Source organism: Dama dama, chromosome 29 (assembly GCF_033118175.1).
Source record: "Dama dama isolate Ldn47 chromosome 29, ASM3311817v1, whole genome shotgun sequence".
Lineage (NCBI taxonomy): Eukaryota > Metazoa > Chordata > Mammalia > Artiodactyla > Cervidae > Dama > Dama dama.
Window position 1 is genome coordinate 48979356 of NC_083709.1, and position 22976 is coordinate 49002331.

The 22976-nt window shown below is 36.5% G+C and overlaps 1 protein-coding gene across 1 annotated transcript in view; it reads left to right on the forward strand.

The window, feature by feature from the left end:
* Nucleotides 1-22976, forward strand: part of RFX3 (regulatory factor X3) — a 308381-nt gene that overhangs the window by 232051 nt on the left and 53354 nt on the right. Inside the window, exons 8-12 of the mRNA XM_061132931.1 lie at nucleotides 1629-1748; nucleotides 15951-16072; nucleotides 17794-17906; nucleotides 21936-22051; nucleotides 22489-22643. Of these exons, the coding sequence (XP_060988914.1) occupies nucleotides 1629-1748; nucleotides 15951-16072; nucleotides 17794-17906; nucleotides 21936-22051; nucleotides 22489-22643 (626 nt within the window). The remainder of the gene's footprint in view (nucleotides 1-1628; nucleotides 1749-15950; nucleotides 16073-17793; nucleotides 17907-21935; nucleotides 22052-22488; nucleotides 22644-22976) is intronic.

Here is a 22976-nt window from a genome sequence, read left to right on the forward strand (position 1 = left end):
TCTGAAGCAAACCGTATGTAAATTGTTACTTATCCGTCAATAAAATTATCTGGTGAATTCATTCAAACCAGAACCAGACTGTTTCTCAAGTCTCTGGAGCTAAGTAAAAGATGAGTAAAGTCACCGTGTTTCTAAACAAAGACAAATCAAAGGGTATCTTTTGTTACCACAGAACATACTGATATCCCCCAACCATCTCCAGTGGCACAGAGAGAACCGCCTCCCCACCACCACACCCAAAGTGCTGATTTATAGGAAACTGAAGAGAAACTACCGATAGATACTTCATGTATTTTGGGATCTCACAAGAGCGATGTCATTTAATTTTGTAACTTTGTCATTGGCTTTTCCCTCTTGTTCTGCTGTTTGTGTGGGAGAACAGGGCTAACTGAGTTTGTGGTATTTGTTTGTTTGTTTTTGTATTTTGCTCTATTTGGCAGTGGATCTTGGAGAAAAAATCTAATGTCTGCAAATGGAAGGCATTATGTTTTCCTACTCATTTATTTTACTACAAATATGTAGGTATTCAAATACCTATACCAATAACTGTGTAGGTATTCAAATTGGTAGGCTACCTTTTTAGGCTATCAATATTATTTATATAATAAAAATTTAATGTATTTTCAAATATATAGGGTTCATCTAATGTGTGTTCTTGGAGCTTTGAAGTAAAATTTTGTTTTATTTTTATACAAAATATTGAATCCACACTCCACTTGCATTTTTTTTTTTTGTAAATGAAAGAAAAAATTGGAAAGAGCACTGATGGCTTGCTATATATAGACTTGTGAAAAACTACTATTTTCTATTTGCAAAAATTTACATATTTAAAATGTTATTTTTGAAAGAATTTGCAAATTTCATTCAGGGTAAAACTTTGTCATTTCTAATAACAAATATGGTCTTTTTCATGAACATGAGGAAATTGTGACAATTTTTTTATCCAGGTGGAAATTTGCCATTTTCACAGAGAAATTTCTCCATATCTGTTGTGACACATCTTATTCAGCCTGCAAAACTGATATGAATCCATAAAAACAGAGACTAATAAAATATGTTTTGAAATCAGTAGGATTAAATGCCTGCTTTTTTAGGTTTCAAAATATTAAATAATAGACTTCATAACATCTTGTGTCAATGAAGTTATCTTAATCACCCCTGCAATAATAGAACTAGAAAAATACAGGACTTCTCCAAGACAGTAGAGTTAATATTTTTTTCCTCTTTGTTCTGCATAACTACTTTATAGTAACTTCTTGGTGTGCAGCCCTTTATCCTGTTAGTGAATATCCTGTTAATATAATTTTCTAAATTATAGCTAAAATATAAATTTGAAAACAAAATGTAATGTAAATCAAACAAATGGACTGTGACTAGTATTTAAGCAAAAGTTTATAAGGACAGATTTTTCTTAGGGCCTTGAACTGATTGATTCAGAATCTTATTTTGATTCTTCAAATGTAGCCACCGTAAAAATACACAGGTGTCCAGAACAGGTAAATCATAGATATATAACATTAAGTTTGCCTTTACCTATTTTTCCAAATATGAAATTAAATGGAATCCTATATGATTGATATTGACTTGACTGACTTTTTTGTGTCTCTGTTTGCTGTTCTCTTATGAAGAGGAAACTCCAAGTACCATTACTATGGGATTCGTGTCAAGCCTGATTCCCCTCTTAATCGCCTCCAAGAAGACATGCAGTATATGGCTATGAGACAACAACCCATGCAACAGAAACAAAGGTAGATTTGGGGATTGTCATTGACATGTCAAAGTTATGGATTTCTTTAGCTGTTTCAATTTTTTTTTCTGAACGAGTAGAACAAATACCTAAGTGTGCAAGAATATCACTATTGTTGATATGCTTTCACTACAGGCAGTTCTCAAATATGATTTAGAAGTTCATTCATTCTGTTTTTTAAATTTTTTAAAAATTATTCATCAGACAGCATGGTTGGTCCCTTTAAATAAACGTGACATCCCAAACTATTCCAATAAGGAGACTAAACACATGCTATAAGAGGCATCTGGAGAAATTTGTCAGTATTCATGAGCTTCTTGTTAATCTGCACATGTTTTTAAGTCATTCTTTTTGACAGTATAAATTCTTGCAGAATGTTTGGGACTTGCATTTTCTTTGACTCCAACTTTCATAAATGTAGAATTGTAAATATTAGGGCTTTAAGATATCTCAAGCATTCATAAATGGATGGGTGGATGATGAATGAATGGATGGATAAATAGAGTTATAGATCTTAGAACTGAAAAATACATCAGTGTAGTCTGCCTCCTTAGCCTTGTGGCAGTCAAAGCACTAAAACCCCTGTTTTTGTTTTTGTTTTTTCACATAAGTCCCAGAGAGGTTAAATGATTTGCACAAGTGTGTAAAATTGCTACATAGCCAAAGGCCTTCTGTCTCATGTGACTTATATCACAGTTTGGAGTAAAATGAAAAATCTTTCACTCTTTACTAATAGAGCTCAGCCATCGCAGTAGTTCCAGTTTTTGTTTTCAGTTGAGCATGGAGTATTTGATAGGGAAAAGAAGGACTGCACATAGGTAGTCAGGTGATCTATGTCAATCTGCTTGGTCCATTGATCTGGGATAGTGAGTCACCTTGGCAAGATCTCCTCCACATCATACTGGTGTAATCAGATGCATTAGTTCTAAGTTACTGCTGGAGAAAAAGGATACCATGCAGTGTGCTCATGCTCAGTCATGTCCAACTTTTTTGTGACCCCCGTGGATTGCAGCCCACCAGGCTCTGTCCATGGAATTTTCCAGGCAAGAATAATGGAGTAGATTGCCATTTCCTCCTCCAGCGGATCTTCCTGACCCAGGGCTTGAACCTGCGTCTTTTGCATTGGCAGGTGGATTCTTTACCACTGTTGGACATGGAAAGGCCATACCATGCAGTAGCCCTTTATCTATTTAGTAACTGAGCACCGGTTGCATCTCTAACATGTGCTAGGTCCTGAGTGCAGAGATAAGACACAGTTCTTACCTTTGAGGAGTTAAGAAATTAGATAACCAGGCACATGGAAATTTTTTTTTTAAGGTAATGCAGCCTGTGTGCATGCTATCACTTCAGTCCTGTCTGATTCTTTTTGACCCTATGGACTATAGCCCTCCAGGCTCCTCTGTCCATGAGATTCTCCAGGCAAGAATACTTGAGTGGGTTGCCCTGGCTTCCTTCAGGGTATCTTCCCAACCCAGGGATTGAACCCATGTCTCTTGTGTCTCCTGCATTGGCCGGCAGGTACTTTACCACTGCTGCCACCTGGGAAGCCCATAATGCAGCCTGCTGCTGCTACTGCTGCTAAGTCACTTCAGTCGTGTCTGACTCTCTGAGACCCCATCCCTGGGATTCTCCAGGCAAGAACACTGGAGTGGGTTGCCATTTCCTTCTCCAATGCATAAAATTGAAAAGTGAAAGTGAAGTTACTCAGTCATGTCTGACTCTTCGCGACCCCATGGGCTGCAGCCTACTAGGTTCCTCCATCCATGGGATTTTCCAGGCAAGAGTACTGGAGTGGGGTGCCATTGCCTTCTCCGATAATGCACCCTAAGAAATGCTAAAACAAAGCTTTGATCAGGGAACTGTTGGACTACTTTGCCAAACTGTTTGAGCAAAGTCTTGGAAAGGGAGGATTGGGAAGTTTCACAGAGAAGGTGCTATTTGAGTAGGGAATTAGAGGGATCAGAATAAGAGAGGAACATTTAGGCAGAGGGAATAATGTAAACACATGTACCACTTAGGCATAAAGTCTATGACATCTCTGGTGAATACACTCTGATATGGTGAGGTTGATATTGCAGGAGGAGAACTGAGAAGATTGGGTCCTTTAGGGTTAAAATTAGACTTGAGTGAGAGATGGGATTTTAAGAGTAGTTTGGATCACAAATGAAGGGATTTGGTTGTATATGGAGTTAATGATTTTGTGCTTAGAAACTGTCAAGACTTCAAAGACTTGCTTCCAAACAAAGCAGTGACACATTCAGATTTTGTCTGAAGAGATTACTTTTTGATTTGGGGCAAGACCTATTTAGTGGAAAGAGACTGGAGGTAAAGGCGCTTGTAAATACAGATATAATTTCTAGTATTCAGGACTGAAGAGTCAGTTGAGGATTGGCTATTACATAAATTATGTTTCACAGATTCTCAAACTTAGTTTTCAAATTACTGATTTCTGTTTTTTGAGGTATAGTCAGTGAAATATATTAAGAAGAGTTCTGGGGAAGAAACACTAAACAGTCCCTTTTATGGTTGGAAACAGAGTGTGTGTGAGTTGGAATAAACTGTTATTTGTCTTGATTTACAATTACTGTTTCCACCTGTTAGTGATAACGCTTATAGCTTTTACTTTCTGGTATAGTCTCTGCACTCATGCATAGCAGCAATTCACATTGGAGATGTTGGTGCAATACAGAAAGAAAAGATTAGTTCAAAAATAACATATATTCAAACTTAAATATGAACAATGCCTTGGTAAATTGCACGTAAGATAGCTGAAGCTTACTTTATCCAGGGATGTCACTGCAAGTTTTCATGGAAATGGAAGCCTTCCAGGAACATTCTTTTTACAAAGCCTGGGTTAGGTAAGCAAAACCAAAGAGTTACAAAGGTCTCCTTATGAAACAGATTTCAGAGCTATAAAGTTTAATGAGCTATGAAAACCCTGCAATCCAAGTACTGCTTTTAGAATTAGATATGATATGGTTGTATTTAAGAAGTGATATAAAATTCTCAGTGATATTCATAGTTCATAAGACTTTAGTTTCTTACAGTGTTTGCTTTCTTATGAAATAAGAATATTAGAGAACCAAAGATGTACTGAAACTTCCTTTAATATTTTGTTGTTATTTGTTAATGGTACAAGTTTTGGATTATGGGCAGTTTCTCTTGGCATGGTGTCATGGATAATTGCTTCTGTTATCAACTTCACCAACCCCTCATTGGGATTAGGAGGAATCCTAATTTTTTTTTTTAGTATCTCTGAAGGGTTATATTAATGGCAACATTGATGGGCTTTAAGTGAAGCCAGTTACCCCACTGAGAGGAAACACTTGCACAGAAGAGAAAAAGTGTCTCTTCCTGAGTCTAAATGCAAGGGTTAAAGTATTTGTTGAACACAGTGGAAAAAGGACCTATTGTATCGTTTGCTTTATAGCTTATAAAATAAGATGGTTTGTACAGAACAGAATTTTGGACTCTGTGGGAGAAGGCGAGGGTGGAATGTTTCGAGAGAACAGCATCGAAACATGTATATTATCTAGGGTGAAACAGATCACCAGCCCAGGCTGGATGCATGAGACAAGTGATCGGGCCTGGTATACTGGGAAGACCCAGAGGAATCGAGTGGAGAGGGAGGTGGGAGGGGGGATTGGGATGGGGAATACTTGTAAATCCATGGCTGATTCATGTCAATGTATGACAAAAACCACTACAATATTGTAAAGTAATTAGCCTCCAACTAATAAAAATAAATGGAAAAAAAAAAGATGGTTTCAAAATTCAAATGATTCTACTGAATGTATTAAATTTCACATAAGAAGAGACTGCCATCCATCCTGGTAAAGTACGAGGGACATTTGAAAAGTTTAAAATAGCTTATATCATCTACTAGTATTTAATATTTTAGAATATTCAAATTGTTTAAATACAGTAGGAGTTTTTTATGAATCTATATGTGCACATCTTCCATAGTGTAAATGTATGTGCTTCACCTGTTCCTATAAGAAAATTCAAATATAAACAGTAATTATTTTATCCAAAAAAAAATCATTTTTTGGAGTTCAGTTTGTGCATTTTTTTCTCATTAGTTTGGAATCACTGTAGCTATAGCATTTATAATGATTTTTGTTTTGCATAGCTTTATAATTTTTAGAACTCCTTTAATATACTATCTCATTTGAAGATTTGATAGGGCAGTAGAGGAAATTTCCATTTATCTGCAAATCAAATTCCCAGCAACACCACCATATGGGAACATAGCCATGAGTCTGGAAATAAATGGAAACAGCTTCTGATTGAAAAACAGATGTCACAGAGCCCATAGATTAGCTTAATTGAAAAGATGAAGCCATCCTCAAGTCATTTACCTAAAATAAAGGAGCAGATTAGAGCCCACTTGATTCATAGGCAGTCGTGAGATATAACAGCTGGCAAGAGGAAATATAAGTAGACGAGTGTCTTTGATTCCCTTTGGGTTATTCAGCCCAGCAATCTGCGCACATTCCGTGGAGGAACACGTAGACCTAGGCACTCCAGTAGGCCCTTTAAGTAGCACTATAGTGACTAAAATCTAGTCTACACAATGTGATAACTGTTTGGCATATTGATGGCATTATAGGTAATCAGAAAGAGGTTAAGTACTCTGATTAAGGAAGCAGGAGAATGTGTAATAATTGGGTAATTCTTAAGACCTTCCTTTTGGAAATATTTCACATGAAAATAACTTCTGCACTTAAATGAGGTAATCTTCAGTTTTCAAGGAATTTTACTCATGGACTAATTTGCTTACTCTAATATAGACAATAAATAAATTAGGTTAGTGTAGAGCAAAAAGGAGGTGAATAATTTTCAGCTTTATGATCTAAATAAAAATCTTTGCTGCAGTTTCTTTTTAATATTTAAAAGACGTACATAGAGAGTGCTGGCACATATATTTCGGTTATTCTTCCAAATTCTAGTAGCAGAAGTGGTGGAATAGAGTCAAGTGCTTTTGACAGTGTGCTTTGCTGCATTTGATTCCTTCACCAAATACATAACAATCGATGGTGCATATAGAATATGTCTGTCACAGAATCATAGAAAGAGTTGGAGCAAGGGGTCACCTAGCGTACCTAAAAGTGCAGTTTTCTTGATGAAAAAACTGAAGTCCATAAGAGTAGGTAACGTATCCCTGATCATATAGAAACCAGGACAAGAACCCAGGCCTCTTATCTTTGACCTGACAAGATTCTTTCCCCAAAGAGGTAGTATAGCCCAAAGAGAAATGTACACATGTTAATAAAAGTTTTGCATATGAAATAAAGGGGAAGATTACAGTTGAGTATGTCCTAAATAAGTGAAGAAATGTGTCACTTCCTGACTCTGTGAACAATCTCTTCATAGGAATTGGATTCTGTGGAAAAAAAAGGAATTTTTGTGGCAGTGAGGGGAGGAAAAGTGAGGCCAATTGAAAAGCAAAGCTAGTTGTGCTTTGGCTGTAGACAGATGTGAAAGCATGCATGTTCCTAAGGAATGAGGGCAAGAACCTCTGTCATTAGAAGACCTTTCTTAATATAGTTTTGTAGACTAGTGGAAAGAATTTTATATGTAAATATTGGAAATAGGGATTTGAGTACAGGCTGCTTGGCACTTTGGTATGTATGACTGAACGTCACTGAACCTCAGTTTCTTCATCTGCAAAATGGAAATTAATAATAATTGTTGTTGTTGTTCAGTCCCCAGTCATGTCTGACTCTTTGCAGTCCCATGGACTGCGGCACGCCAGGCCTCCCTGTCCCTTACCGTCTCCCGGAGTTTGCCCAAGTTCACGTTCATTGCATCAGTGATGCCATCCAGCAGTCTCATCCTCTGACGCCTTCTTCTCCTCCTGCCCTTGATCTTTCCCAGCATCAGGGACTTTTCCAATCAGTCATCTCTTCACATCAAAGGGCCAAAATACTGGAGCTTCAGCTTCAGCATCAGTCCTTCCAGTGAATATTCAGGGTTGATCCCCCTTAAGATTGACTGGTTTGATCTCTTGTGTCCAAGGGACTTTCAAGAGTCTTCTCCAGCACCACAGTTTGAAGGCATCAATTCTTTGGCATTCAGCCTTCTTTATAGTCCAGCTGTCACAACCATACATGACCACTGGAAAGACCATAGCCTTGACTATACGGACCTTTGTCGGCAGAATAATGTCTCTGTTTTTCAGCACACTGTCTAGGTTTGTCATAACTTTCCTGCCAAGAAGCAATTGTCTTCTGATTTCATGGCTGCAGTCACCATCCGTCACTGTCTGCAGTGATTTTGGAGCCCAAGAAGAGGAATGTGAAAGTTGCTCAGTTGTGTCCGACTCTGCAACCCCATGGACTATACAGTCCTTGGAATTCTCCAGGACAGAATACTGGAGTGGGTGGCCTTTCCCTTTTCCTGAGGATCTTCCAAACCCAGGGATTGAACCCAGGTCTCCCACATTGCAGGCAGATTCTTTACCAGCTGAGCCACAAGGGAAGCCCAAGAATACTGTAGTGGGTAGCCTATCCCTTCCTCAGGGGATCTTCCCGACCCAGGAATTGAACCACGGTCTCCTGTATTGCAAGCGGATTCTTTACCAGCTGAGCTATGAAGGAAGAAGGGGAGATCTGTCACTAATTCCACCTTTTCTCTTTCTATTTGCCATGCAGTAATGGGCCAGACGCCACAATCTTAGTGTTTTTATTTAGTCTTAAGCCAGCTCTTTCATTCTCTTCCTTCACCCTCATCAAGAGGCTGTTTAGTTCCTCTTCTCTTTCTGCCATTAGAGTGGTAACATCTGGACATCTGAGGTTGTTGATGTTTCTCCTGCCTATCTTGATTCCAGCTTGTAACTCATCCAGCGTGGCATTTCTCATGATGTGCTCAGCATATAGATTAAACAAACAAGGTGACAGCAAACAGCCCTGTCAGACTCCTTTCTCATTCTTGAACCACTCAGTTGTTCCATACGGGGTTCTAACTGTTGCTTCTTGATCTGCATACAGGTTTCTCAGAAGACAGATAAGATGGTCTGGTGTTCCCATCTCTCTAAGAGCTTTCCAGTTTGTCGTGACAGAGGTGCTGATGAACCTATTTGCAGGGCAGGAATAAAAACTCAGACATAGAGAACAGACTTATGGACACAGCAGGGGAAGGAGAAGGTGGACCAAGTTGAGAAAGTAGCTTTGAAATATATATATTACCATGTGTAAAACAGACAGCCAACGAGATGTTGCCGTGTAGCACAGGGAGCTCAACCTGGTCCTCTGTGACAACTGGAGGGGTGGGATGCGGGGCGTGGAGATGGGAGGGAGATTCAAGAGGGAGGGAACATATGTACACCTGTGACTATTTCATGTGGATGTATGGCAGAAATGAACACAACACTGTAAATCAATTATCCTCCAATTGAAAATTTTTTTTTAATTAAAAAAAACACAAAAGCACTTGATTCCTCTGCCTGCCCATTCTTCCTCCCTTCACCAGCCCCTCCATGGGCATTGATGCCCTGGGTGCTCCCCAACAAACTTCCTGGATACAATTCTCTGTCTCAAGATATGTTTCCTTTTTCTATATAGCAAAGGGAAATATACTCAGTGTTTTTTAATAACCTACAAGGGAAAAGATTCTGAAAACGAATTGTATTTTATATAATCATTGAGCTATACACCTGAAACTAGCATGATATTGTAAATCAACTATACTTCAATTTTAAAAAATTAAAGAATAAGGCTGTTTTGGAGAAGAATGAAGCTGGGAAATTGGGCAAGTTTGGCTTTCATTTCTTTACACCTCTGGGCCAGTGGTTTTCAACTGTGATTGATGTTAATGGTTTACAGTTCCTTTCCTGACCATAAATTCCCTGAGGTCATTACAGAGATAAGCATCTAGGACTGGTAAATTGCTCTGAGGCAGCTGAAGGTGGCAAGGGTCTTTAGTGAGAAGATGATCAGATGTCTGTGCATTTGGCTTTTGGAAAAAATTAAGGAATCTTGGCACTGAGGTATTTAATGTTCACTGTACTGCTGCAGCAAATCCCTAATGTAAATATATTTTCCACTGAAGATAGAATCATAAATAATCACATTCAGTAATTATTAAGTATAGTAATTCATGTAAAGTTTGTTAATATTAATTCTTCTGATGAACATTTATTGAACTTGTGAAATGTTCATTTATATGCAAGATCTCATTTGGCAATTATATTGTTTGTTATTTACTGATAAGGAAACAGGCTTATTTAATTTGCTTTATGCAAGAAGCTCACTAATTTGTTTTTTCCAAGATAGAGCTTCAGATGCCCATTTTTGTTTTTGTTGCTGTCTTGCAGTCAGGTGGAGTCATGTTGTCATTCTCCAAATAAAGGGAGAGTGGACGCATTCCTCTAGGATCAGTTTAACAGAAAGGACCAGCTATAGATAAAAGAAGTATCATAAAGGTGCCATACATATTTATAACAAGAATATATCAGTTCTATATAGTTAAGTCTAAATTACCTACAATAGGAGAACTCAGTGAAGAAATTCATGAGCTAAGAGAACTGTATTTGCTTCTTTCAACATTGCATTTTCAGCACCTAGGAGAGCAGTGAGCATCATTTGTGAAATGAATAAAGGATCCACAGGCTTCTGTTTCAGCCAACAGCTTAAACCTCTTCTCTTCCCTGCTTCTCCCACATTTCCTACTAAAACTGCTACAATGAACACAAATACTCCCATTTGAATTTATTTTTTCCTACTCTCCTTTCCCAATTATAGATGTAGAGCTAATGACGAGACAAATATAGAGCTACCAACAAGGATTGAAGAGTTGTAATAACTATCATTAATCAGCAGGGTTGATGCTACAAGTCAAGATAGAAACATATCCAGTGTGACATCAAGAAGTCCATTACTAATCTGAAAAGATGGCACTCAATATTATTTTCTTCTGATCTGTTCATGTTTATATCATTTGATTTACTTCATACCTCAAGTCACCTAAGAATTTTCTGGGACTATTTTTCCAAAGGGAATGTCATGATTCCTGCAGAAAATGTTAGCCTTTTGTCCTGGCTATGAGCTCAACATTTAGGTTTGTTCATGCAAATCAAATGATTTTGTACTCTCTATAGTTATAAGCATAATGATGACTCTAAATGCCTATATAGCTGAGATTTTACTTCTTGCTTATGCATTTTTTTGCCTGGTTCAAACATACTTGTCCAAATGGTTCATTTAGTCTGTTGAAAATCCTTCTATCTGTTACTATTAGTTGAATATGATGGTAAATATATATACCCTTCTTTGCCTTCCATCGAACTCCTTCAGTGTCTGTATGTGTGAGATTATTGACAGAATTAGATATTATTTTACAGTAGAGTTACAGCTGTCCAAGTTCTAAATAACAGCTATGACTAACCCCATGGGGGAAGATTCCTAATAATTTTCCAAGTTTCTTTGTTAGTGACAGGTTTCATGCATAACACTCAGCTATTAAAGCATTAGAGTTTCTTTGATTTCTTAATCATTAACAACTTTAGCTTTGATTGCCCATGGAGTTGCAAGCTGTTAAAATTATCATTTGCCTCTTACTAATTTTGAAACCAAGAGCTGTTTGTTCATTTGATGTAGCACAGGTCTTTATTAGAGCACACACAACTCAAGAGCACTAAGAATCTACTATAAGAAAGCCTATTATAAAACAATAAATTTGTAAAAATAAATGTGAGTAAAAGGAGAGAATTCTTAAACACTAAAGAGTTCTGTTTTTTGAAAGATTCAACAAATTTTTTTTCAGTAGAAAACATTTTTTTGGTAATTTTAGTAGTTAAATAGTGATTATTTTACTTAGAAAAGATAGGGACATGGCTGGTTCTTGTTGATGTTTGAAAGAAAACAACAAAATTCTCTAAAGCAATTATCCTTAATTAAAAAATAAAAAAAAAAGATAGGAAATCTGAAAGTTGTGTTTCAATGCTAAAAGGTCACTTGAAATTCAACCAGGGCCAGGGTAATGTTGGATTATCATGTAAGTCAATGGAATATTAAAACATCCTGGAAAATTCTATGCATACACAGCCTTTTCAAAGCTATGCCTCTACAATACTTTACCTATAGTAAAGTAGATATTTGTTAACTAGGTTTGCTATTTGTTAAGATCAATTGATGGTCTAATAGGTGAAAGGTGTTACCTTGAGCATTCCTTCATACATTCATTTAATCATCTACCATCTGTTCAGAGATAGTTATTTACATTCCAAATATAGTTTATTGAAAAAAATTGAGAAATGACTTATGAAAATGATTTTTCTGTAATGTTATGGTTCTGTTTCTACAACATTTGACTGAATGAATTTATTATTGCCAAGATGCTCCTATAGACTAGTTCTGTGAAGACTACTTAAGAAATATATGAGAAGCTAGTTAAAATAATAAATTCCTAATCCCCATTCTCAAAGATTTTGTTAGATAGATCTAGGGTAAGCCTAGCATTTGAATATTTTTGAAACCTACTCAGATACTGATACATAAATAGCTTTCAAAACCTAATATAATATCATCTATAACTGTTTCTTCCAAGAAGGGTCAGTTATCACATGTATTTGTTTATCTTATGTTTAATGTGGCTATTCAACTTCCTATTAAACTCCCTCCTTCTCTGGGAAGCCCCAGTGCTCTGAAGTAATGGCAGGGATAGGATGTTATCCTTAGATAGGACGTCAGGAAAATGAACATCTAGCTTTCCTCAGTTCAATATTTCTAATTTCTTGGGGTTTCTTTCTAAGTATCAATTTAGTACCAGGCAATACCTGGCATTTGGAAATGCCACTACTAGGAAAAGTCAGCACTGTCTGGAAGCTCTCTCATATTTATAGGCCCACACTCATACTGTTCTTGAATATGAGCCATATACCTGCCCTTCCGATGTCATTCTTTTTTAACATTTATCTGTTTGGCTGCATCAGGTCTTGGTTGTAGTACGTGAGATCATTTGTCGCGGTATATGGACTCGGGCTGTGGCCCACAGGCTCAGTAGTTGCAGTGAGCAGGCTCCAGAGGGCACAGGCTTCGGTAGCTGTGGGCTGTGGGCTCTGAAGTGCTTTGACGCATGCAGCCTCTCTAGTTGTGATGTGTGGACTTTGTTGCTCCGTGGCATATGGAATCTTAAGTTTCCTGACCAGTGATTGAACCCGTGTCCTCTGCATTGCAAGGTGGGTTCTTAACCACTAGACCACCACAGAAATATCTTTTGTCATTCTCTCTGTCACAAAACCCTCCCAAACTTGTCTTCACATCTTTTTCTAAAGAGATACAACATAAACTTCTGGCATGTAGAGGTCCTATTATTGAGGCAAAGGGCTTCTCTTGTGGCTCAGATGGTGGAGAGTCTGCCTGCAATGTAGGAGACTTGGGTTTGATCCCTGAGTCAGGAAGATCTCCTGGAGAGGGAAATGGCAACCCTCTGCAGTATTCTTGCCTAGTAAATCCCATGGATGGAGGAGCCTGGAGGGCTGCAGTTCATGGGTCGTAAAGAATCAGACACGACTGAGTGACTAGCTTTATTATTACCCAGGCAAGCAAACATTGAAACACTTGGTGCATTTTCACCCAATCCATTCAATCCACCATTCACTTTGCAACCCTTACTCTATGGTTAAAATTAAACCTCCTATTGCCCAGTTTTGAATGTATTTTCTTTTTTTTTTTTTCTTCACCTCTTCTTTATAAGATTTGATCTTAAGTACTGACCTGCAGAATTTCTCCAGAATTAACTTATTTCCTTTTTGTCTACAAACTAATCTTAATGAATTTTTGAATCTCCTGTATAAAAGAATATACCTCTAATCAGTGCTTGCCACTCAATATCATTGTTATTAAGCATAATCATTCATTAATTATAATGTATTTTGACTTTGTTTATTAAAAATACATCTTTCTCATTTGGAACTTCTGCTGTCTACATCTTTCTGAGGAAGTAGATCATTTTCCTTGCAGACTGTAGGCTTGCTAAGCACCATGTACAACTAGAAGGTGACACAGCATCTGTACAATGTCTATATGTCAGTCTAAGGTGAATACATGTCATATCCTTTTATGGTCCTTGATATTTGTGCCTATTAAACATCTGTAGCATACTAGACGCTGTGCAGGACACAGCAAACTGATAAAGCATAGCTGGACAAAGTCTAGTAATTACTCTCTCATCCTATATTGAAAATTAATATAATTGAAGACTATAGGAAATATTTCCATTTTGCTCTTCTCCAGAGTAAGTAATCAAGTCCCTTTAACCACTTTTGTTTATTAACTCCATGATCCCCAAACTCTATTACATAAATGAAGAAACATGGTTAAACAATTTTAGCTTCTTTTATTAGTGATATAAAATTTCATAGTTGACAAAGGGAGGCTAAAATCAAATGAAACCTGGAATGGATCAATGAGGATAAAAGCTTCTCTAACTGTATTCCCTAAAGATAAAATCATTAAAGTCTTCTAGAACAGAGTGGTTAGCAACTGCTCCCCCACAAAAATACTCAAAGTTCTTGCCTCACAAAGGATTTTTTTTTTTGCCTCTCTAAGATGATTCTTTAAGGAGGAAAAAAATCATAAAAACATTCATTTTTTAAAAAATAAATGGCACTTCTAGCACACTACCGTATTAAACCGTGTGTTATCTCTTGATGTGGCCCCAGTTGAAAAGTACTTCCAGATGGTTTTTCCATTATATAAAAGAATAGGCTTGAGTTCTTTTATATCATTAGAAAATAACAACCAACATTTTGGTGTACAGAGTCATCACTAAAATGATAACAAGAATGAAGTGTGTTGTATCCTTTGTTCACCCTGTTCATCTTCTGACTTTATTTTTGCTTTTCATATAGTTCTTTGTGAGATTCCTGTCACATAAGAAATACAAGTAAATGTCATTATGAGTGACTCTGCAGTTTTCATGGAAGTTTCATTTATCTAAGTCATAATAGCATTCAAGGTTGAATTACTTCCTAAGGCAACCTCAACATTAGTTTGTGTGATGTTTTACCAGATCCATTCATTTCCTATCTGTTGTCAGACTATAGGCATCTTTGTGTATATCTTGTTTGTGTACTGGGGACATTGCTACTCACAATAACTTCATATTAACACACTATTAACAGTTAACTTATGGTATCAATGAAAGAGTCAAGTATCTGGATGGTAAGACTATTATATTATAAATACATTTAGAAATGGGGAGAAATGGAAGGACAAACAGCATAAAGTGCATAAGTGTAGATAATAAACTTAATATAGATTTGAACATTTTCTTACATTTATCTGTTTTTTTTAATTTCTAAAATGAATAAAAATATTTGAGATCTTAGGAACAGAGGAAATTATAGTTGCTGCTTATTTCTTATTTTATATTTGCTTATCTTAGGAGACTTACCTATGCATTTTTCCTATGGTATTTCTCTCCCAAGCATCTTTCTTTCTTGCCTATACTGTTGAAGCATATTTTTTCTATTTTAACAGTATGGAAAGTTCTTGAGTTTATATGACTAGGACCTAAAGATAAATGCATAACTATAGGTGACTTTTATTCTTTTTACTTTTTTAAATTTGATGACTCGGGTTTATAGATAGATTTTTGCATGCATTTTGCTACAAGCTGGTGCTTATGGTCTTTATATTTGCAGATGTGGACAGAAGTCAAGGGAGATGAATGTGTTGAGATGCATGGGAGGATTTAGGTGATATGGAAAACAGTATGGTTGAGTTTTAGGCTGAACCACATTTTAGAGATATTAATTAAATAAAAGCCATTTAAAACATTTCTCAGGCCCAAACTCCTAGATTTTAATTCAGATTCACATCCCAATGTATTTAAAATGTTTCTCCCTTGATCCATTGGCCATTAAGAATTATGTTCAAATAGTGTATTAAAAGTAGAATCATGGACTCCCTTGCCACTGCTGTCCACAGAAATACCTCATAACTCTCATTCTTGGCTAAATTACTGAATTTTCAAAAATGGGTGCCTTTCCTAAGTGCTTCTCCTTCATTTTTCTTTTTACAATTTAAAGAATTTCCTCATCCTACTTTATGCGACTATCAAGGAAGAAAATCTTTTACAACTATCATGAGACAGTTAAAGAAGACAAAACAAAATTGAATGCCTTGGGAGTTTTGTGTAGTACAAAAAAGCAAGGAATAATTTGATTTATTTGTTTTTTCCCATCTAATATTTTTAGGTACAAGCCTATGCAGAAAGTGGATGGGGTTGCAGATGGTTTCACAGGAAGTGGTCAACAGACAGGCACATCTGTTGAGCAAACTGTAATTGCCCAAAGTCAACATCATCAACAGTTTTTAGGTATGTTAAGGTGTAATGCATATTAGTTGTTATTAGAATTTTGAAAACAAGAGAACTACAGTAGTGTTTTATCCAAGGACAATGTCTATTACAGATATTAATTACATAGATTTCTTTTTGTGCTGAAACTATGCACATTATGTGATAGTTCTAGTTCATTTCTACTTTTTTTTGTGTCCTCTAGACTTATTTTTAAAAATCTCAAGCTATGTAAAACTTTTAAATTCGTATGAATTAAAGGCTCATTTCTTTGGAATTGCTTCCCAGAATTTGTATTAATTGGGCATTTGTGGTCAAAATTGTGTTGTGGTTTCAATAGTATTAGTAACTTCAAGTGCCAAAAGCAATTCTCATTTCCTATGTAGAAAGTTGCATGTGCATACAATCTCAGATTAGAAAAAATTATTATAAACTTTTAAGTAATTTATTCTTTTAAATTGATCATAGTATTTCCTATTTTTGTAGTTTTATAAATGGTATACATGTTTCTTGTTACTTAAGAGTTAAGGAAGTAGAACTTGAACATTTTGCGTATTCCTATAAAAGCTAAAAGTGCAAAATGGCATTTTGCACTTTAAATGACAGCTTTTCTAGAGATGAGCATGCATAGTTTTGGTACAACAGATCAAAATTAGTAGAATGTATCAGAGTGTGTGTATGTGTCTGTGTGTGTGTATATGTGTCTATGTGCACTTTCTGACAAAGACAACTAAAATGTACTCTCAGGACAGAATAACTACTGAAGTATGAAAACATTATGGCAGCATTCCCAAACTAGAGTCTTCAAGTATATTCTTATAGATCCATGAGCTCTCAACAAGAATTTTTATGTTTCTTATTTTATGTTCTTATTTCAATTATAATCTTTAAAAAAAAAAGCATATTTTGGATTACCTAGAAGATTAGAACGAATACTGTTCTGGAAATTTATAGTTTCCACATTTGTATTTGAATTTATGATAAGGCTGGCACCAAAGTGTATTGCATTAATTGTCCAGAGCTAATGAGAAAAGAACAGAGACTTACTATGTAAATTACGGCTTCATCCCAAGGGAAGGCTAAATGATGTCCCACTGCTCTGTGTGGAGGAAAGTTTCACAGCTCATTTGAATACAGAAGCATAATGGGAGAACCAGCCACCATGAAGTATGTGTTGGTTGTCAAACTCAAAAGTTCTTGCACTGCAGCAGTCAGTACCAAATTCAAGTCGTGAAAGATGCGGTTACAGGAGAGCAGCATCATCTATCATATAAATTAACATTGTTAAGTTTAATGTTATTTTTTTAGGTTTCTTTATACTTACTTTGCAGGTCTTTTGGTTTATGATTATATGAGTTGTATAAGCATAATGAGTTTAAAGCTAATGTATTTTATATACCTAAGTAACAAAATGATGAAAATAACTAAAATTGATAGTGGCCAGCTCAAGGTATTTTTCTTATCATAGGGGTCCTGTTTTGAGAGTCACTGTGATATGTTATTTCCAGTATAATCATAGTGAAAATTTAGTTTCTCCAAAATTTTAAAAGTATTCCCTCTATTCTTTTGTGCTGCTGCTGCTGTAAGTTTTGTTTATAAAATACTAGTATGGAAAGTCCTTGCTTTTTGGACCTCTGACCTTTAATTTTTTTTCCTTTTTAGTCTGCTTAAATTTTCCTTCATTAGTCTTTAATTGGCACCATCCACAGTAACTTTTTTCCATTGTGTTGTCATGGTAACAGATGCATCTCGCGCACTTCCAGAGTTTGGAGAAGTTGAAATCTCTTCTCTGCCAGATGGTACTACCTTTGAGGATATCAAGTCACTGCAGAGTCTTTATCGAGAGCACTGTGAGGTAGGTCTTTTCAAAACATAGTGTGGACACAAGCTAAGTTTTTCCAGACAACTGGCTAAAACAAATACTTCAACATATTCCTAGAGGACAAATAAAGTTAGTTCATATTTCTTTGAACACTGATAAGCTGTTTTTTTCTTCTTGTCTCAAACTGGAGAAGTGAAGAATGCAGGAAGGGGAGAATAAATTTTACTTTCCATCCTCTTAGCCTAGTCTGATAGGGATCCTTTGTTGGAGCAGTTCCACTTTTAGGTACTCATCCTAGAAAAATGCTTACATGTGGTTGAACAGATAAGTGTATAGGGAACTTGTTGCATTATGTTTTTTAATTAAAAAGATTGATTATAACTTCAGTATCTAACAGGAAACTGAATAAATAAAATATGGTATAATCTATAGAGTGGAATGCTATGCAACCATTAAAAGGAATAGGCAAGTCTAAATGTATGTTTGTGGAACAAGCTCCAGGATTTATTAAGAGAAAAAGCAAGATGTAAAACAGTGAGTATAGCATACTGTTGTTTTCATGAAAAAGTACACGCTGTATACATCTCTCCAGAAGAAAGAACAAAATATTAATGCTGGTTGCCTTTGGGATCAAAACTGAGTTTAAGGAGTCAGGGGAAAGAGACTTAATTGCTATACACCTTTTTAATCTTCTGAAGTTTATACTCTAAGTATGTATTTTTATCAAAAACTATTTTCTAGAAATGTTTAGGCGTTCCTTCCAGGGATCATTGAGGCTCTAGTTTTGCTTGTTTCATTTTTGCCCCTTGACTCTTCTCTTGGTGTTTTCCATCCCTCCTCCTACTTCTTTTTGGATTATCCCAGGTCAGAATTGGATACATTGTCTCCAGGAAGTAAATTCTCTCCAGGTCCACATATACTGACCACTTACCTGGCAGAAAGGAGATAGCAGATTGCAATAGGAGTTTTCTAAAGTATCCCTTCTTTTCAAAGAGGAACTGCTTAGAATTTAGGTAGCTTTATTCCAGGGCTATTTATGATCTACTTAGAAGTAAAAGATAATCCTTGGGCAGTCCTCCTGACTGCTGACGATGCAGTATGTAGTGAGAAGTCTCAGCTCATAGCATTCACAGGTTTTTTTTTTTCCCCACTCCAGAAATAAGAACTGCTTGAGTGAATCTGAGTGCTTGTCAAGGGTGCTAGGTTATTAACAACCAAGGGCAAGTTGTCTCTTTATTAACAAACCATGTCCCGTAAATATTTTTTAACATGTCCTGCCAGTTTGTTCCCAACATTTCTTATTATGATGAAAAACACTGTCCATTTCTCTTCCACTGCTGTACTTCTCCTAGTATTAGAGAATTTCTGGATGATCCTTACTTATAAAGGAAAAAAAAAACTTCTTTCTTGCTTTCTACGTGAATATCATGTCTATTCAAAGGTTTACGTACAGATGCTCTAATCATTTTCTCATTGCTCTGTGTTCAGGTGAAACTCGCTTCAAGCAACCCAGCCTATACAAATATAATTTAGATTTTTTTAAAGTTTATCATATTATTCAAAATATAACTTGGGGGATGATTATTTACAACTCTAAAAAATATACACTAAAATTAATCTAAATGAAAAACTCCCCCAATAAGATGAGAATATTATTTGGATTATAAAATTTTCATTAATTGTCATGAATACTCTATATGAGGGCTTCCCAGGTGGCACTAGTGGTAAAGAGCCTGCTTGGGTGGGGAAGATCCCCTGGAATAGGCCTTAGCAACTCATTCCAATATTCTTGCCTGGATAATCCCATGGCCAGAGGAACCTGGCAAGCTACAGTCCATAGGGCCACAGAGAATTGGATGCAAGTTAGCACGCATGCGCTCTATATGAAGAGAAATGAACATTTAGAGTAATTAATCTGCATGGGAAATGGCAGTTCATAGAATGATCCTCATTTGTTTCAGAGTTACCAGTATTCATGGCCATTTTCATGGAGCACAAAGTCATTTATGAAAAGGAAGTCCCTAATTATTGTTTCCTGTCACACTTCTAAACTTTTGATGGACAGGTGCCTGAGTCTCAGATCCAATCCTGTAAATGGTCGTTTGCCTTAGGCTAGTGGCATCAGGATTATTTTAAACTACATTTGCCATAGATTTTAGTCTGAACAAATTTAAAAGTGGGTGGACAAATGACAAAACATTTTATTCATTTGTGAATGAGGCTGATACAAATGTCCTTTTCGACATAATTATTTGAGGTTATTTAATTTGAAGGGATTCTTAATTTAAGGTGCACTGAATTTGTTACTTGCCTTATTTTATTTCATATTTCCTATTTATGTTTTTAAGAAAGAGTAACATACCTATTTTGACTGTTATTTGGAATTCTCCTAGTTGGTTTATCAAAGATACTTTGAAAGGATCACTAGTTATGTAGGGAACAAATATAATTTTCAACACAAGTTGATATAACAGTAATTTTTCCTTTCAACATATGCATAGTGTTCTTACAACAGTTCTCATAGCTAGAGACATATAAGGTATTAGATGAGATATTACTAGTTGCTTCATTATTAGATGTCTTGTCAGAAGAAGTCTAAGTTAGAATCTTTCAAGAAAGCAGCTATAATAATTTGCCTCCTGGGAAGGTTTTGGGTTTTGCTGGGAGCAGCCACATCTGGATGCCCTTTACTTTTAGGGCTTGCTTTTGCGTTTTTATTGTTACTGATATTAAAGGGTGAGGAGTGTGATATTAATTTGTCCCCTTCCCTTCATTTTCATTGTCCAACTACTTGCAACATTTCCTACTAGTTCCCAGAACATGCTCCCAAACAGATTTTACTTAATATTCGAATTGGTCTCAAAGTGCCTCTGTATAGAGCATCAGTTATTCTCTGTTCCATGCACAAGGCCAGGTCCACACAGGTAGCACATACTCCAGCATTAGAAAGTCATGGTTTCTTCTTTCTTCTTTAAATGTTCAGATTGATTCTCTCAGTTGCTTCTTATTGTCTCTTAGCTTCTGTGAATTTTGCAGACCTTGAACGCGTTGTTTTACGTGTTTTTCTCAATGCTGATGACATCAAACACATTAGACTGAGGACTTGTCTTTTATACTCAAAATAATCACAGAATCACATGATCTTTGCACAAATAAGTTATTTAGTTTTATGACTGCTTTTATCTGAAGGCAAATTTGCAGACTAATTGCAATGACAGGGTGAAATTAAATATGATCATCAAAAGCTAATGAAAGTGGCAAATTTTAGCATCATCGAAAAAAATATCCTGATGCAGCTGGAGATCTAGGAGATAAAATTAAGGAGAAGGAGAGGTGAGGCCCATGCCCTCAAGGTTAGGAAAGGAGAAATAGTCTTACAGCTTCTCTCTAAAGGGAGTGTGTGCAGAGAGGATTGAATGGAAGGCACTGTGTGACCACAGGGAGGCTTTTTTTCTGCCAAGACAGGCACTACCCTTGGAAAGTCAGCCTAATTCTAGTTTCTACCCCCAGCCTCTGCTTGGCTAGGAATGCTTCAAAAGCCATGGTCGGCAGCCCTAGACCAAGCTAACTTAGCCCCAACTCCATCTGCCACGCACAGGCACCTCCACACCTTTATCTTTTGCCCTCTTTTATGACCAGTGGACACAGTCCAGTGAAGGCTGATGTGAATCAAATCTATGTTCTGTGTCCTTATGAATCTGAGAATAATAAGAGTGGAGACAACCAGGGAAGCAGTGGGTTAATGGGTGAAAGAAAAGTTAGGGAAGCAAGCATGAAAATGGAGAGAAAAGAGGTAAAAATAAGGGTGGGGTGTGAGGTCATTCTGAGAGGAATACAAGTTAACCCTTCTTAATCATTTATTTATGAGATATTTTCCTCTTCGTCTCTAGCTAATCTCTTTTGTGTTCCCATTTCCATTGGCAAAACTTAGTCCAGTTTCACTATGTCAGTTTATGAGCCCAAAAGTATCTTTACCTTTTAAGTCTTGTTACAGTATGTACTCCTCACACATCCCTATAAGTAATTTTGTAAGGTAATATCGATAACCATTTTGTTTTGTAGGCAATATTGGATGTTGTTGTGAATCTTCAGTTTAGCCTGATAGAAAAATTGTGGCAAACATTCTGGCGCTATTCTCCCTCAACTCCAGCTGACGGCACTACCATTACTGAGTCAAGGTCAGAATCAATATGCTTTTCCAATTCATTTTCATGGCTGAGTAGATGTCACAGCTAATAAATTAGAGATATGTATACCAGTTGTGAACCTTACCTGATAACCTTAATTGAATAGATTGAAATAAACCACAAAGTACTCTCTTGAGATTTCAGCCTGTGTATTATAGCTCCCATTTTTATTGATTTGGGGGACTGTGGTAGAACTATTTCATCCTCATGGGTTTAGTATCATATCTGCCTTTCATACCGTCAGAAAGTCTTAACGTGCATAGGCAGCTCCGGGGGAGTATTTTATATATCCAGCCGTATGGCACCAGGGCAGTGGTGGTATAGTTCTAACCTCAGTAATATTTGATAAACTAAAACTATTTTTAAAGTCCATTTTCTTTTTTATCCTCATTTGCCATCTATTCATTTGCTACATTTATTCACACCAGCAATCTGAGTGAAATAGAAAGTCGACTTCCGAAAGCAAAGCTGATAACTCTGTGCAAACATGAGTCTATCCTGAAATGGATGTGTAACTGTGACCATGGGATGTACCAGGCTTTGGTGGAGATTCTCATCCCCGACGTCCTTAGACCTATTCCTAGTAAGTTAAATGCAGACAAGTACGGATGCTTTTGTTCTCCTACATTCCACCCAGGAAGTTTCGGGTAGTGACGTTGCAAACTAGAGTGATTCTAATCTCATTTAAATTTGCCACATAGAAAACACGCAACAGAGTATTGCATGAAAGCAGCCTAGAGCAAAACTGTAGTTAAAAAGGAAAAATTCTCTGTTTTTCAGTCTTTCATTTTCTTTTTGACGAAAAGACAGCCTAAAGATGTGACAGCCCTGATGACTAACTGCAAGAACACTCCCAGGCCAGTCAACCAGTGTGAAAATCATTCTACCCAAGGACACAGTGTCCTTCATAAAACTC